The sequence below is a fragment of the Pundamilia nyererei genome, unplaced genomic scaffold (genome assembly GCF_000239375.1).
Source record: "Pundamilia nyererei isolate P.nyererei 1_Seehausen unplaced genomic scaffold, PunNye1.0 scaffold00109, whole genome shotgun sequence".
Classification (NCBI taxonomy): domain Eukaryota; kingdom Metazoa; phylum Chordata; class Actinopteri; order Cichliformes; family Cichlidae; genus Pundamilia; species Pundamilia nyererei.
Genome location: NW_005187510.1, coordinates 699,192 through 717,065, shown reverse-complemented (window position 1 = coordinate 717,065; position 17,874 = coordinate 699,192). Strand labels below are relative to the sequence as shown.

General features: G+C 39.7%; 1 protein-coding gene across 1 annotated transcript; it reads right to left on the bottom strand.

Moving 5' to 3' along the window:
* Nucleotides 1–246: 246 nt before the first annotated feature.
* On the bottom strand, nucleotides 247–10,511 carry dpys (dihydropyrimidinase). Its single transcript, XM_005741332.1, has 9 exons — nucleotides 10,260–10,511; nucleotides 8,938–9,096; nucleotides 8,590–8,769; nucleotides 6,365–6,554; nucleotides 5,934–6,090; nucleotides 4,185–4,326; nucleotides 3,498–3,640; nucleotides 1,079–1,286; nucleotides 247–306 (listed from the first exon to the last, which is right to left on the bottom strand). The coding sequence occupies exons 1-9, from the start codon at nucleotides 10,509–10,511 to the stop codon at nucleotides 247–249; spliced, it is 1,491 nt and encodes a 496-aa protein (XP_005741389.1).
* Nucleotides 10,512–17,874: the final 7,363 nt, after the last annotated feature.

Below are 17,874 nucleotides of genomic sequence, written 5' to 3'. Positions count from 1 at the left end.
TTTTTGTGATCTGTGTACTGAACAGAGCTGGCTGCAGATACAGCTGTATGTGACTCAGTTTCCTCTTCCAGCGGAGCATTGACTCAGGCAGAAATTCAACATGTTATAACCCTCATATGCTTGAAATGCAAAAAGCTACTCCAATGAAGGTTGTCTTTGAGAAAACACTTGTTGTTTGTGCAATGGGTAGCTTCTGTGTTGCATTGTTGGAGATTTAAGGTGCCCTTTAAGTTCCCAGGTATGTGTTCAGACAGAAATGACTTTGCCTTCATATGGCTTTCTGGTCACAGCTGTAGGTTTCCTCACCTGCAGGTCAAATACAAAGCAGACAGAAACATTAGGTCATCCTGTGTGTGGTACCTACTCCCAGTCTGGTTGCTTCAAGTTCATAATTCTGAATTAACTACGAAAAGTGTTTTACAGCTAAGCAGTCCTGCCAATGTATGTCCTCTGTGCAATTCATGATCTGCACTTGGAATAGACACAGGAAAATATCAGTTTTACCAAATATCAGAAGTAGACTGAGTCAAAATCACACCCCGGTGTCCTGAGTCTGTAGTCTGCTGTATAGTTCATCTTATTGAGATATACTTATTTGCAATATTCTGGGTAATTTAATCCAAATTTATATGCTTACAGCATATATGACGCTACAACCAGCATTCAGTTTGCTTACCTCAACTGACCATAAATAGTAAATAAAAGAGGGAACAGTTAGGCTAAAGGCTTTTACACACCAGATGTGTAAAAATGGTGTGAATATTTTGTGTGTTAAAGATATTTTTCAGACTCACCTATGAAAGCTATCGTGATACAGCCTGAACTCTTGGACCACACCCTGAAATTCTCCCTGATGCTGCCCTCTCACGAGAACTGGATGAACCCAGAATCTCTGTTTCAGGGCCAGCTAATCATCGCTTGATGTCAACTTGATTTTTTCGAGTGCATTTTTTCAAGAGCAAATTTTTTTGCAAAATCGCAACACTTTTGTATATGTATGTGTATGCACTACCCATTAAGTTCACATCCAAAAAATGTGGAACTTCAGTGACACTTCTGACGCTAAGACTTTACTAACCTGCTCCCGCTGCTTGATTCTTTTGTAAACAAACTCAGAAAATGGTTTTCTGTGGATGAACTGGCCATGTCCTGGTGACACCTTCAGCTGCCCATCCTCATACACCACTTTGCCTCTGGAGATGGTAATGACAGGTACCCCATGACACTCCATACCCTCAAAGATGTTGTAGTCCACAGCCTGGTGATGAGTCTTGGCTGATATTTTCCTACATAAAGATACATTGGCAGCTTTAAAAACAGTCAGTGGAGGCTTTTTACGAGCTAAACTCATTGGTCACGTGTAGCCTGCGTTAGATAATTGCTGGATGCTTTCTGAATACCAAAGAAAAGGATAAATCTATTGTGAAAACTTAATGCAGTCCATCCTCATCTGAAACTGATTGAATCAGGCCAAGATGTACTTGCAGTTTGTTCACTGTGCAGCAGTAATATAATGTATTATTCAAAACTTTTGCTCACGTGAGGCTCTTAAAGGCTCACTAAGCACATACACTAAGCTTCTTTCAGACAATAAAAAGGCACCTCAACATTTTCACTGCTGCCTATTACATTATTGTGGCATCTATCCAAAGGCTGCTGCGTGAGCACAGCCACATAATATTGCAGCATAGCCAGTATCCAGATATAAAAAAAGACTGTGCAAGCTGGAACCTGATGGGAAATATGAACAAAGAAACACAAGAGCGGCAACATTTTTCAGTTCTCAGCAAAATAAATTTAGCATAGCTGTGATGGAGTTTAGTAGCAGAAATTATTAAAGTAATTTAAATGGTGTACAATGACAATGCTGCTGTTAAATGTACACATGTCGAACTTTGAAACAGATGGCCTACAGCAGCAGAAGACCATATTGGGTGCCGCGCCTGTGAGCTTAGGACAGGAAACTGGGGCTTTAGTTCACACGGGCTTGCCAGGTTTGATTTATAAAGAAATGATAGAATTTCTTCGTTTCTTAGGTTTTAGTTTCTGGATTTCTTTTTTCATTGACCCTTTTTACTCTCCATTCACAAACATGTTTCCTGTGGATTTGTGAAGCCAGACACCATGCCTAGTGTGCACTGACGAAAACAAGATGTGTCCTCATTATTCAGCTCACCCAATTATGAGGAACAAGTCAACTGAGTGAGCTTCCTAGGGATTTGGGTTTTTTTGTGGGGGGGAGGCGGTTATGCAACTGTTTGTGGCCCCTGGTCCCGGATGTTATGAAGTGACACTTGTGCTGACGGCAAATTAATTACACAGTTTCACAGATGAATTCACTGTGCAGCAATCAAATACAATGCGCTCTCATGCTTGAAAGGCATTATGACTTCCACAGACATGCGCATATGGTAAAGACACAACTTAAATGGACAGCATAGTAAACAGCTGATGTCCAGGAGTGACAGGTCTGAGAGGAAAGACAAACTGGAAAGCAACTCATAGTAACAGCTGTGGAGTTTATTGGTCCTGACATAATCTTTTTTTGTTGTTTTTGTATTATTATCAGTAAATTCATTTACAGAAAATTACACTGGGGTTTAATATGCTCTTCATCAACTCACATCCACAGTGGGTTAGATCCCTGAGGGACGCAGCCCAGATCCTTCAGCAAACAGAGCGGTGCATTGCTATTTCCAGGTCATATAAGATTGTGCTACAGTACACATGATGCTGGAACGCAAACTGTCTTCGTTTGTGCTTGTGCTTCACACAACAGCTCAAATAATACAACACAATCACATGACCAGTTTTGCGATATTCTGAGCACATTCCTGAAAGCAGCCATAACGCCGTGTATTCTGCACGAAGGAAATTTGTTTAGCTCCCACATGAAATATTCGTCAGTTTCAAAATTCTCACCATGATCCATCAGCATCGTCTCACTCATGCCTTATGTAAGTGTGTTAAAATCTTTTCCTAAAAATATAAAATTACCAAACATAGCAATTTCAAATTTTTTTAATGGAGTGATGAATTTCATTCATATGTAAATTGTGTTATGCTTTAATTTGCAGCTATAGATAAGTGATGACATACACCGACTTTTGGATGGAGCATAGACGTAATCAGCTTATGTGGAGGGTTAGTGAGTGCGTTAGTGTTGACGTGGCACAGGATGAAAGATATAGCTCTTCTCTTTTTAGGTGCCTGTATCTGTCGCCTACATGCTTTACAGCTAAACTTAAAAACCTTATCTTAGTTAGTGAAGTGCCTGGCACCCTTAAGACACGCTCTCAAGTGTGCCAAATGGTTCAGCATCACCGTGTGATGGAGCTCTGATGGAGACAGTGGCGATGTTACCATTTTTAACATCAGGATTTGCATTCATCATGCACTTTTAAAACTTTACGTACACCAGCTGAAGGCTTTCTTTCACTGCTCGATTTCTAAAGATTTCTTCCACACTGCTGAATGACCTGAGCTGGAGTTCTCACCTGGTCATCCTTGGGTCCCATATAACCACATCAGCATCCGAGTTCTTGGCGATTCGGCCTTTCTGCGGGTAGAAGTTGAAGATTTTTGCTGCGTTGCTGCTGGTGACAGCCACAAATCGATTCTCGTCCATTTTGCCACTATGCTGAGGGGAGAAGAAAATGCACAAAGCACCCAGTTTGAGTTAGGGGGCCACACTGGATGACAACAATACACAGAATTAGCAGACAAAAGGTCAGTGCAAGCAACTCATTTCTGCCAAAATATCATCTAATGTGTGATTTGTAAGCACTGTTGCACAAAGTAAATCTTTCCAGTGGCCTTGGGGCAGCTGAGCTGATACACAGTCCCCACAACAATGGCCAGAAAATGCAGTGCTTGCAATCATGCAGCCATCTGCAGCTCTGGGAGTTTATTGTGTGTTGCAGGAAAAAAGAAATACACATATCATCCAAATAATTGTGAGAAAAGTAGAATTATTCATATTTGATAGTAAAAACAGTAACCCAACATTAAACATCATGGCACGCCGTCATGAATGCAAATGGGCCGGTACAGAGTCAAAAATGTGTATTTGCTACTTTTTGTTATGCGAACATTAACCACATGGCATCTTTAAAACTTGTTGTCAAGAAACCGGTGCTTTAAAAAAAGACAACTAAAAAGGTGAGTATATCCTTAGTACTAACCACTCCTTTTTCCCAGATGACAGACATTCTGTCCTCGACGCCGTTCACACCGTTAGGGATCTTGGTGAAGTCGTCCTTGCCCAGGGCTTTCTGGCACACAGAGAAGGTGCAGTTGTCCGTCCCTGTCACGCTTAGATCATCACTGGCACAATGAACAGAAGGAAAATGATTGTTATGTCCAAACTGATGATGGAATAACCTAAAAAATGTATCAGTAACCTTGAGGGTCACTTTGGTCAATTCTAAATCCTCACTCCCAAAAAAGTTGCGACAGCATGTCAAATTATCAAATCTTATAAACCTTCATTTTATTCACAATAGAATATAGAAAGCTCATCAATTTCTTAAACTGAGACATTTTTACTATTTCATGGAAAATCTTAGTTCATTTTGAGCTAATTTGGAGCTAACGTATTTTGCAACTAATTAAGTTAATTGACAAAAGTCAATAATGAGACTGGGTATAGAAAGAGCATCTTAGAGAGGCTGAGTTTCTCATTAGTAAAGATGGGCAGAGGTTCACCAATCTGAAAAAAAAAAAACTGTACGAATTGTGGAACAATTTGTGAATAATTTTCCTTAACATAACATTGCTAAAGCTTTGAATATTTCATCATCTACAGAAAAAAATATAACTAAAAGATTCTGAGAATCTGGAGAAATCTCAGTGCACAATCGATAAGGCTCAAAATGAATATTAGTTGTCCCTGATCTACAGGCCTTCAGACTGAATGATTCAGTCATAGGAATAGCTGCACAGCCTCAGAAACACTTCCAGAAATCACTGTTGTTAACACAGTCTGTGATACCATTCAAAATTGCAAGTGAAAGTTCTGTCATGCAAAGATGTCATATGTGAACATGATCCTAAAATGCTAAAATCCCCACTTTCTTTAAATCCAACAGACGTGGTATTCAATGTTTGTGCTGCAAAAATGGCTCTTTGTGCCTCTATCATTTTAAAGATATTAATAAAAGTTTCTCAAAGGTCAATGTGGTTGACCTTGGATGAACAATTTGACCAAACAATTTTTGGGCTATTTTTATCACATGGAACAATGACAGATACAAACTATGTATTTTTCAAGCTGTTTAGGGTTTGGTGCTCCAACCTGAGGCCTGCTGGACCTAACTCGTCAACAGAACCTCTGATTCAGGTCCAACTAATACGCACCAAGTGGCATGCTTTTAAATTTCTTCAGAAATGTTCTTTTATTAATATTTTCAAAATGATAGCAGCACAAACAAAAACTGTAGCAGCAAAAAAACAGCAAAAACATAGTACAATTGATCCAGATACATTTTGTCTGATTTGGATAAATCTGTATTAGCTGATTCTGCGTGGGATCACATGGGATTCTGAACTTCTAAACTCCCATAGCCTAAAAAAATCTGTAGCTGTAGCCAAAATACGAACCGAACTGAATTTTAATTCAACTCAGTTTCATTTATATAGCACCAAATCCCAACAACAGTTGCTTCAAGGCACTTTAAATAAGTAAAGACCCTACAACAATAGAAAAAGAATTCCAACCATCAGACTGTACCCTATGAGAAACCACTTGGTGAAGGTGGGAAGGAAAAACTCCCTTTTAACAGGAATAAACCTCCAGCAAAACCAGGCCCAGGGAGGGGCAGCCATCTGTCACGACTGGTTGGGGGTGCGGGGAGAGAGACAGGAAAAAACACACACTGCACTGAATAAAAACCACCAGCAAGCAATATTGCTGGACTTTCAGTTCTACCTACTTAGCTAGTAGGTCCATAAGGTACCCAGGTGTGCTGGGGTCAGGTCTAAGCGGAGGACCCATGACAAAACCAGCAGCATGGGCCCAGTCTTTGTGCCAACAGTGGGTACCATCAGTGCCCAAACCAGCTGCAATTGGCTCCCCAAACACTACACGCCCTGTTCAGAAAGAAAGAAAGAAAAAACCTGTGTCGGATGTTTACTAAAACCGAGTATACTTTATCTGCTCGAGAGCAATCAGAAACCTCATGCTGAGATAAAATTCTCAGTGGCTTTATTTTTTGCCATGGCAACAAAAAACAAAATGTGCAAACACTGTATAACTCAATATTTGACTAAAACATAAAACAAAGAAAACTGAAACCAGTTTTGAAGCTCATCAGCTCTCAGCCTCACCCTCTTTAAACAGCAGGAGGGAGGAGTCCACACTCACCATCTCTGCGTGCGTTAGACACAACCTTGGCGGCAGATTTACTCATGACATGAACCACATAGAGCGGGCAGTTGACAGCATGGGCGATGGTGATAGCTCGCTGGGTGGCTTCGGCCTCCACGTCTTCTGGCCGACACAGTTCATGGCCTTCTGGTCCTGTGATGCCCATGGACAGCATCCTCTTAGCCCCCTGTCAGTTCACAGCAGGGACAACAAGTCAGGATTAAAGGTTATAGGAGATGGAAGGTTAACACGGCACGGTGGCACTTCAAGGCAGAGACGGACTGACCAGACAGTCAGATTTATACTTGATGAATCTATATTGATTCGATTGAATTAAAATTTGCTACTATGAATAACAACATGTGAGTGCCTTACTGTAGTGCTGGAAAGACATTTAACACACTTCCAAGCAGCAATAATACAGTATTCATGTTGCTCTGAGCAACAACAGATCCACGAGTTGTTGTTGAGTATTTGCTACCCCCTGGTGGTAGTTTTTTGCCATGACACTTGAAAAAATGCTGGGAAATGCACATAAGAAATAACAGCTCTTTCTCATAGTGGGGATTTTGACTGTCTGAATGTAGCTGCAGTTCTGTCTAATATTATTGGAAATTACCTCGTTAATTTCCAATTCATGTCAATTCAGTGAGCCACCATGACTATTCCTATCCCTCTGAAACTTGAACACCTTAACTGGATATATGCTATTAATTATACCTATGCTTATCCTGACATAACTTGTCAAAATATCTGTGGGGAAGGTTTCTGGTGACAGATAATGACAGATTTCATCTTTTTTCCTTGGCATTGCTCCAACATCGCGTGTCACGGGGCTTTCAACCAACCTTCTTCATCTTCTTCTTTCAGGGGTAACAGCGGACCATCTGCCTCCATCCCAACATATCCCTATCCTCTTCTGTCAAATCAGTCCTCTGAATGCTTCCTTTACTACACCCATAAACCTCCTCTGAGGTCTTCCTCTTTCCCTCCTGCCTGGTAGCTCCACAAAGTTCCAGTATATCCACTATCCCTCCTCAGCGTGTGTCCAAACCATCTCAGACCTGTCTCTCTATCTTTGTCTCCAAACTGCTCAACCTGAGCTGTCCCTCTGATGTACTCGTTTCTAATCTTGTCCTTTCGGGTCACTGCCAATGAAAATCTTCAGCCCTGCACACCTCCGGCTCAACCTCGTGTCTTTTTGTTAGCTTTACCTTCTTCAAACCATAAATCATAGCAGGTCTCACTACCATCTTGTAAACCTTCCCTTTCACTCATGCTTCTGTCCTTCTGTCATAAATGATCACTGACATTAGTCTTAATCCAGCCTCGACTCTCTTCCATACTTCTCGTGCCATTGCTTTGAATCGCTGACCATCCATAGACTCATCTTGTCTTCACTACCACTACTCCTTGGATGTTCACCTTTCCACCTGTCTCCCTCTCATTCGCACAAATTTAATGTGTGTTGCTTCTACTAACTTTTAATACTTTTCCAGAACATACCTACTGCATGCTCACTATAGATCACAATGTTGTGTGCAAACATCATAGTCTAGACATAGACTCCTGGCTGACCTCATCTGTCAGTCTATCCATCACCACTGCAAACAAGAAGGGGCTCAGAGCCCATCCCTGACGTAATCCCACTGCCACCTTGAACCCTTCTGTCACTGCGCTTCTCACCACTATTCCCTGTCCTCATACATGTCCTGCACAACTCTCACATGCTTCTCTGCCGCTCCTGTCTTCCTCATTCAGCACCACAGTTCCTCTCTGTTCCTCACAGCCACAGTGTTTGTTATTCTTTGGACACAAAGTGAAGCTTAGCTGCCATCAGGGTGAAACATTAACTTAGCATTCCTTGTGGGCTCTGGTGTGTTTATACTCTGACACTGACTACCTGAGCTGCACTTACAAAACCTTCACTGACAGAAAATCAAAAACAGCATATAGGCTTGTGTTGTTTAGCTTTAGTATCTCACCACGCTTAGGTTGTTTCATTTCTCAAGTTAAACTCTTGATATTTTACAAAAAATAACCATATTGCTTAAGTTTGGAATGTCAAATATCAGCTCTACTTTACTATTAGCAACTTTTTCCCCCCTGTACAGTATAGGCAATAAGTAGCTGTAAGAAAAAAACAAAAATTGTAGCTCATTAATACAAGCAACTTCTTTTTCAAAATCTGTTTTCATTTGTTTCGTGTGGTTCACACCAACCTCTGCAATCAAATCTCCATTCTCAGCATGAACCTGAGCTATGGCTCCGACCTCCTTACACTGAGCAAAAGCAGCATATAGCTCAGAATCCTGCAGCATAAACACATCTTTATAGGCCATAAACATCTTGAAGGAATTTACTCCTTTCTCTCTGGCCAGAGTCTCCATCTCTTTCTTGACCTAAAAAAGAAAAATGATTGTAATAAGGGAGACATAATGGAGCTCTGGGGAAAAGGGGGCAGCAATATTTGGACTGGGCAAACCTACTTGACCTAGTGTCATTAGTTTTAGTGTCTAGACAGTAAATACTAGTAGTGTACTAAAACAAAAGGATTCACTCTCATTCACCTTGTCACTCCACCATGTGACCGCAACGTGCAACGAGTAGTCGCAGCAAACTTTGGGATCAGCCGTCTCACGCCATCGGTCATGAGCCTCCAGAAGAGACTTGCCCTTCTGGGGGATGACAAAGTCCAGGATCATTGTGGTCCCTCCTGCCAGAGCAGCCTGGTGAAATGCACACATTACCACAGAGAAGTAAGCAAATGATTAACCTGTGAAGTAGAAAATGCTGGGAAAAAAGTGATTTGAGTGTGGCTACTAGTCCAGATGTTAAAAACAATCATCTTTGTGAATGGTGCCTGAACAAACAATGATTGACAGATTTCTTATTATCACTCCCATTAAAATAACACCTGATACAAATGTTGAGAAGTCGTGGGCATCAGCTTTACAATGACCTCTGATCTGATTTTGTCCTGCAGATTAATTCTTTGCAGGATCAAGAAGATTTGGAGCCACATAAATGAAACTGAATCAAACTGCATTGAGAAGAAGGCTAACTCTGACAACAGAGTTACCCCCACAGTTAAGAAAAACAATTTCCCAACATCTAACCAACGTCTCGAGGAGGTAGATATATCAGTGTCAAAGAATACAATCAAGAGAGGAATGGAGACATGATGGGAAGAGAAAACTGTGGAGAAGGAGAGAAAGGGGATGTTCTTCAGTGGCTAAATCAGTCACCTGATATCAACCCAACAGAGCATACTTTTCAGTTATTAAACACAAAACTGAAGGTAGAGAGAGACACACAAACAACCAAACTTGACTGCAGTAAAGGCCTGGCAGAGCATCTCAAGAGAGGAAACACAGCATTCAGTGATTTCCACAGCTCCTAGACTTCAGGCAGTCACTGACTTAAGGATTTTCATCCAAGTATTCAAAACAACTTAATATATGAAATTATTTTTGTTTGTCCAGTTATTTTTGAGCTTTTAAAAGTGTCTGTCTATGTATTTTCCTTCCCAAAAAATTATGCAATATTTTGCTTAAATTCCCTGAATTAAAGCTGTTGTCAAATACTTATGAAGCAAAACTGCATACTGATGCTATTTTAAGACAGAGGTGATTCTCAAGTCGCTGTAGTGTTTTATTCATATTTTATCCAATATTCATTTGATTCTACTCTCAAATTCCAAATTCAGCTTTTGATTAAAAAAGAAAAATAGGACTTGCATCCATCGCATGCACTTCCACTTCCACTCATAATAGGTGAAGGTGATTACTCTTACTACCAGCTTTTTTGATTTGCTAAACATAGCCAAACATATCTTGCCAAGCAACATGAAATTAATATGACAGATTCTAAATTTTAAATGAAACTCTACTTTGGTTCCAATATGGAAGTCGTCCACAGCTCTGGTTCCCATGAACGCCAGTTCCATGTGCGTGTGCGTGTCGATGCCACCGGGGATCACCAGTTTATCGGTGGCATCAATGACTCGCACTCTTTTTGGAATCTGAAGATTCAGTCCAACCTCAACTATTTTCCCATTTTCGATGTAAACGTCGCCGATCACGGAGCAGTCCTCGTTCACAACTTTGCCTCCTTTAATCAGGATCCCGCTGGGCTCTTCCATTCCTGCTCCGCGCAACTCAGAGTGTTAGGAGTGCGTAAGGACACAATTTGCGCAAACTGAACCGATCTCTGCGCTCTGACGCTGATCCGTCTGTGTGCAGTGGAACCCAGAAGCTGTGCCAAAGAAGCTACGCAGGTCAACTCCAAAGTTCATGTGAGATATCAAAGGACAGAAACGCCCCAGGTCAGTAACCCAAAAAGATTTGGCCTTCCTAATAATGATTTACACTAACTCGGTATGCATAAGAATGTGGAGAATATCATAGAAGTCTTGGATGGACTGACTCACTGTGAGCCAAAACTGAGCCGATGTCTTTAATAACTAATAAATAAGTAACTGTTCCATATGTAAAATATTGAAATGTGTAGCATAAATTTTCTCATAGTGAAAAGCTGCGAAAATCACTAAAACGGTTATTTTTTCTGAATTGTTATTAATCAGTTCAGTTTAATCAATTTTGTGTCAGTAAACGTAATTAAATCATACGTTCAGTTCACAGATTAATTTCCTTTTGCTTGCAGAAATAATGAAACTGTAAGGCACAGTCTCAGGGGCCCTCAGGAAGGAAATCTAGCTGCACTATGAATATGATATTGTATATCAGTTATTTCCAGTAACGGAATACTGTTGTTGCCTTGCACTCATGAAGACGTTATAAATTGATATAATACTTATCTAAACTCTATATTTGCAGAAAAAGCCCTGCATAGAAACATATGAGATGATTTAGACCATTGTATTTTAACTTTCACAGTCAAAATTTACTGAGTATTTGGGTAGAAATTTGGAATTCGTCACTATGATAGTCCTTTTATATTAGGATTCTATGTATCTATGAAACCTTTTCAGATATTAAACCTAAAGTTTGATTTCGAAAGCCAAAAATCTGCTTTATTTCCATCTCCTCACTAATTTATAACTACAGTTGATTCAGAAACAGAAAAGGAAAACAGATTCCTCTAGTAGGAACAAATTCTAGAGTAACGTTTCATCAAATCACCAAACACACTGTGGTCACTGACATTATAGTGCTTTAAAAAAATATATGTTTCAAGGTATCATGGGGAAAAGTGTACTTTTTGTGGTTCCATTATCTCAGAGATCAATGCCCTTTACATCGCACACATTACTATTGCCAAAATTTTCCAAGATACTCAAGCAGCTGAATAGAAATATTAGTTACCTCATATTGTGAGATGTGTATGAGTGGCGTCTTTTTCTAGAAAGATCCCGTGTAAAGCAACGGCACTGTTTACTTAGACATAGTAGATGTACAATCTCAAGTCTTTGCACTGGACTTTTTTTTTTTTACAAAACATTCCTGAACATGAAAATATTATTTTAGTGTTTAGTGTTTGTAGTTTTGTGTTATACTGTACAAGCTTCCTTTAAGCAAACAAAAAGCAAACCCATGAAAACCTAATTAACGATGTTTGTTTCCCTGACACAATATTCAAGGGAAATGTAGTTTTAAAGCAGTTGTGGACTACAAACATGGAGTTTAAGGATCTGAGAAACATACAGAGAATTCAAAACAAATATACAACAAAAATGTATAAATATTATCATGTCTTATAATACCACAGTTTGTAAATATGAATACATATTTTTTTAAAAATAACACCGCATTATAAAAGATCATATATCAAGAAATGTTGAACAATCCACTGGCAAAAGTTCATTTTTCACTTCCTGCTACCAGAAAAAGAGACTTCAGCTTCAGTAATAAAAGCAAGTATGTCACCTCTGTTTCTAGATAACTGTTTGAAGGCACACATTTTGACTTGTGGAAACAGTGGCAGCAACACATATATTAAATCAGTATTAGTGGAACACCTGAAGAGCATATCCTTTGGAAGAGCGTGGTCATTTGCTAAGAAAGCCTTTGACTTCCACCACCAATAAATAAACACATCTGTTGGAACTGTTTATATTTAATATAAAGGAAAAAAAACCCCAAACACAGCAGGCTGCTGATAATGCCGTGATATCCCTAGAGCATGCAACTGCCTCTCTTTCATGAAGAGTTGTTAGCCACCGGGAGAGATTAGTATTTTACTGCAGTGGATTGGTTGTCTTCGCCGCATCAGTCCAGACAACTTTTTCCCATCCATTAGTGTATTACGAAAACAAGACACATCGGAGAGACAAAGATGCATGCACTGGCGAGATAAGAGCACGCACAAGGCTTAGGAACACCTAACCTTCACAGTTGCAATAAACAATAACATGTGACTTAAGAGGATTTACATAAGATGAGAGGAGTAATCAGAGGGAGTGAAAAAGCAATGAGGCAGCAATGGCATCTCCTCAAAAGTCTCTGTGTTGCTGAATGCGGGAAGTTGCCATTCTGCTGGATTTAGAGCAAGGCTGTTGTTATCATTTTATTTCCTCCACCGGCACTACAAACCAACACAGATGTCACTTTCTTTTATGACTGAATTGAAATTCAGCGAGCGCGGCTTTGAGTGTTGACATGGTAAAAACTCTGGCATTAGAAGGGCATAGCATGCACAAAAAAGTGACATAAGATAATGCTCAGGCAGATTATCAGTGCTCTCTGCTCAGGCAGCGAGAGGCTTGTTTACTGCGTTTGTAGCACAAATCCACATATCACATTGCAGCTACAGCAAATGTGCGTTAAAGATACTACAGATGTGAGGAAGAAGAAAAGAAGATCACGCAGCGGTTAGACTGGAATTTCTGTAAATGATTTATTGAATTTCTGCTGGATAATCACAGTAGATTTTAATGCAAAGGAAATGAAAATTGTCTCCTTGCTTATCTAAAATCATTTTATTTAAATCTGCCAGACTTTTATTTGTAGTTTTGCTGTTAACTTAAATGCATTTCTAAGAGGTAGTTTGTCAAACAAAATCAGAGTTGCTAAGTGGAGCTACGTGAAAGACCTGCTTTACTGTGCTTCAGTTTTTATTGGGCTTTACCCGGTAGAAACAACCCTCCCAAAGTGGAAGCTTTCAGGTTCATGCGGCCTTCCGTGTTTTTAGAGCTTCCATCTTCAGGAAGATGATCATTAAAAATCCCAGCTGAAGAAACAGCACACCGTCTCTTGTTACTGCCACCATGTCTATGCTCCAGTACTGTAACACACCTGCAAAGTAAATAAAGAAAACTCAGATAATCAGTGCGCAGCATCCCCACCCATGTCCTGTAATTTATATCACCTCCGCTCTTATATGGGATACGCTGAAATGGATCATGCTAAAGAAGAGGGTGCATCCCACTGATGACTAACCCACTCATCCATCAGCGTGCTACTACAGTTTTTAAACGTAACCACTACTTGGCATTTTTGATTCAACAGAAATGTAGCATAACCATCTGCACACTTTCATTCACAACACAGGCTGTGCATAAGTTTCACCCTCTGCGAGTCCTTTCACGCCTTGCACACAGTAACCAACAACACTCGCGTGCTGCTTGTAATCAATTTATAGCCACAGCATTATTGTTTCAAGTGTTTTTCTCTATAGCCGATACACTGTATTTGTAACAGTTTCATTGGAATACACATTTCAATAATCCTGCTCTTATTTTTAAATTAAATAATGTATTATATTTGAAAATTCATAACCAGTAATTAACACGATTCTGCTTCTGACTCTGGATATTCATGCAAACAAGCAAATGGCCCAGAATTGCATTTCCACTAATTGCAGCCCAGATGGCAGTGTTCTCCTCAGGTTGCAATGAAAACGTGACCTGATGTTCTGAATGCTCAAATCTTTTATGGTACAATTAAAAAAAAAACTCAACACAATTATGTGATATGTTGGAACAAAAATAATATACATTTGCACGCAAAGCAGATATTTATATTATCTGACAGTAGGCAGTGGTTTAAAGAAAAACATTTATGCAATTCCAGGTGCAGGGACATTTTGGAAATATCTGTCCTTTTTTATTTGCTGCCTCTGTGTAAAAATGTGGATCATGAATGTGCAGCTGAGTTGTGCTGACAAATTTTTTAAAAAAGAAACTAATTTTTAAAAAAAAATAGCAGATGCATTACAAATATTGAATTATACATTTAGTGGTAATTTGGAGCCTTAAATTTATTTATTTTTTTTAAATCCATGTAAGAAGGCTTCAAATGTGACATTAAGTGAAGTCAGATTCCCTGACACGTTGCCTGCAAAGACACTAGGAAGTCTGCAGCTACTTCAAAACATTTGTCAGTCACATTGTTGGAGCTCAAGCATCACAAGGCAGCTGTTAAGCAGACTCTAAAAATGTTAAGCTTCCAACAATGGGAGGCAGAAAATGTGAAGGGAAACAATTAAATTACGCCTTGCATGAAGTTTGCTTTTCATTTTGTGAGGCAAATTTAGTGCCATGGTTAATCACTATGCTGTTGAACACGATTTGCAAAAATATTCAAGAGCTTTATGTGCCTCAGTGCCCCTTCTGTATTGAAAAATAATGGGCCTCTATCCAATTAAAAACTGCATTAAATCTCTAAAGTATTACATGCACTTTACTGGTATCTCTCTGATTAGGCTTTTCTGCATGTGCAGATGCTGACAGCACACTGAGAAAGGGAGCTCTGACTGACTGCTCCCTTTTAAATCTAGTTCAGGAGCCCAGGATTTTTTCTGGATAATGAAGGTGTGTGCATGCATGAAAAATGTGCAATGAAAAAAAAGAGAGATATTTTTGCATCAAAATCACCAATCTGTAAGAAATTCTCTCTGAAGGCTCATCATTTTAAACATAAAACACGTGTACACACACAGAAAAATCACATTAACAGAAAATGAAAATCAGTCAATCTCACTGTCAACATTTCATCTTTCTCTATTTAAACTGCGCTGTCAAATTATCCGGTTTTGGGTTTTTGTGGACATTTTACCAAAAACAATATGATATCTGAACAAAAACCTCCATGAATGAGGATGAGGATGAATGCTCCTCATCTCAGTAATATCTTTTGGATTTGTTTGCATTCATCGCAGCCCTTCTGTTTTGATCCTCCCATCGATAGGCAGTGATTCATAGTTTTGCAACGGAGGCACCAGTCCAACACGTGAATGGGTGATTTATGTGGCCATCTGTTTTGTTTCGATCATAATTTGATCATCTCTTTTTGTGGGGATGACTTTCCATGTCAAGACTCATTTTGCTCCGCTCTCAAAACTCACACTTACGCTACGGGCTGCGCATGTGCACGTGTGCACGCCCGCGCACATGCGCAGCAAACTTTGGAATAATTGAGCCACCCCTCAAAGCAACTGCAGCACATTTACACCCTCATCCTTTAAAAAAAAAAAAACAACTGACCAAATTATGATTACAAGTAACAAGTAGGAGAGTTGTACAACCGACTCACTCCCACTATCTATTTATGTTAATTAAAAGATTTGCAACTACATGTGTCTGCAGATAATCAAAATGTCTTCTGCAGCAGCACTCCCAGATGCATCGGCACTCCAGAGCTCATTTGCTTGCTGCGATCTCATGTTTGTTTAGAATTAATCAATCTACCCACAATTGAGTTAATTAATTAGTGTTTTAATGCTACTCTTTATAATTGCAGTCAGATGAGTCTGCAGACAAAGCAATCACATTAATGCAAATACAACAGATAATTGTTATCCAAACTTCCTCGGCAGCAGCAGCAGCAGTAGCAGCAGCAGTAGCAGGGGGTGAGAGCTCTTACTGTACTGTAGAGCTCATTCTGTTAAAGCACTAGATGGCACCATTGAGCAGAGTTTCTCCTCTGGTCCTCTTGTCACATCCTTGATATTGTTCAATTAGCTGTCCTATACTGTCCTCACTGAGTGGGTGCACATATGCATTGAGGGATAGATGACACGAGGCTACCCGTGATAGCCTCGCTCACAGATGAATGCCTATCAAAGTGCCGCAGCAGCGAAACGAGAGGTCAACTTCTCCAACTTGTGCAAACGCGTGCTGTTTAAAAAAAAAGAGAGGAGAAAAAAAGTGGCATTCTGCATGTATCTAGTGCAAATCACAGGGAACATTTTGTGCATGCCTCCCTGCCCCCTGATAATGTTTCATTTGAGTTTTCACAAGAGGTATCAACAGCATGACCTTAGAGGCTTCTTTCACTAAATGTCAGAGGCTGTGTTCTTTTCAGGAACATTTTCCACAAAGGTTACTCAGTGTGCTGCGAGCACCCATTCCACTGCATCTATATGGGAATGAAGACATTAGCTGCTTCGTGCACACAGGTTTGTATCACTGCTGGACACAGGAGGGTAAAAATAACGGAGTGAATAATGCACGCTGTCAGTGTCTGGTTTGCCTCGTTGAAGTAGCCAGTTTCAAGCGACGGAGGAGAAGTTTCGCTTTTTGTTTGCATTGTTACCCCTCAGAACTTTTCCATCATTCAAATTTTATTCACCGCATCTTCATCATCATTATCGTCGCCATCATCACCATCATTAACCGCAGCTCATTTCTGCATTGCATGGGCTTTGTAGAGTACATTCTTGTTTACCCAGTTCCTGGTGTTTTTCAGGAATATGCTTGTATCATTCGGCAGCCTCTCAGCGAGAGCCATTATTCCCTCATCTCTTTAGTTTATCTCCTCTGATGATCTGCTCAGATAGATATGACAGCTGAATAAATATGCAAACGTTAGTGTGCAGCTCCACACTTCGCCACAGAATTTCTATTATGTTCTCAGATTTTAGAGACGAACACTATATAACAATGGGACTCTTTGGGGGATTTGGATGAATGGGTTATTTTTTTTTTCCTCCTTTATCATCTTCTGATAAACTGCGGCTATCAGCGGAAAAAATCGAGACACTCCTCACTCATTGGCTTTGGACTAATTAAAAATCTCTTTTCACAAATCTGCTGTTGATAATTTCTGAAGAGATCTTTGAATGTCAGAGAATAAAACGGGATTCATAAAATCACACTTTCATTAATTAACTTTCAGTCAGTGGTGTCATGTCTCTCTGCTGTGTCCTTCAAAAAAAAAAGAAAAGAAAAAAGAATCAGCTCAAAAATAAAGACCAAGTGAACGCGTCACTCATGTTTTCATTGCCCTGACCTAATTCCAAGGGAGGTTTTGGAGGAACTGAATGGATTAGTGCCCACTGTCAAATAAGATCATTAGTAAAACGTGACATTCAAAAATAAAAAAACAGCATTTCTTTTGAAATTTTATTGCAACTGACCACAGGTTTTATTCCCTCGCTTATGTGTATTTTTTAATACTTTTCAATTTAATCCAAAGAAAAAGAGGGATTTTTTTTTTAATTATAACATAAAAATGTAAAAATATATGTACATTTTCATTCAAAACTCCCTTCAGAAACACAGCCTGCATCGGCGGTGCACTGCTGGACTTGTGGGGCATATGTTG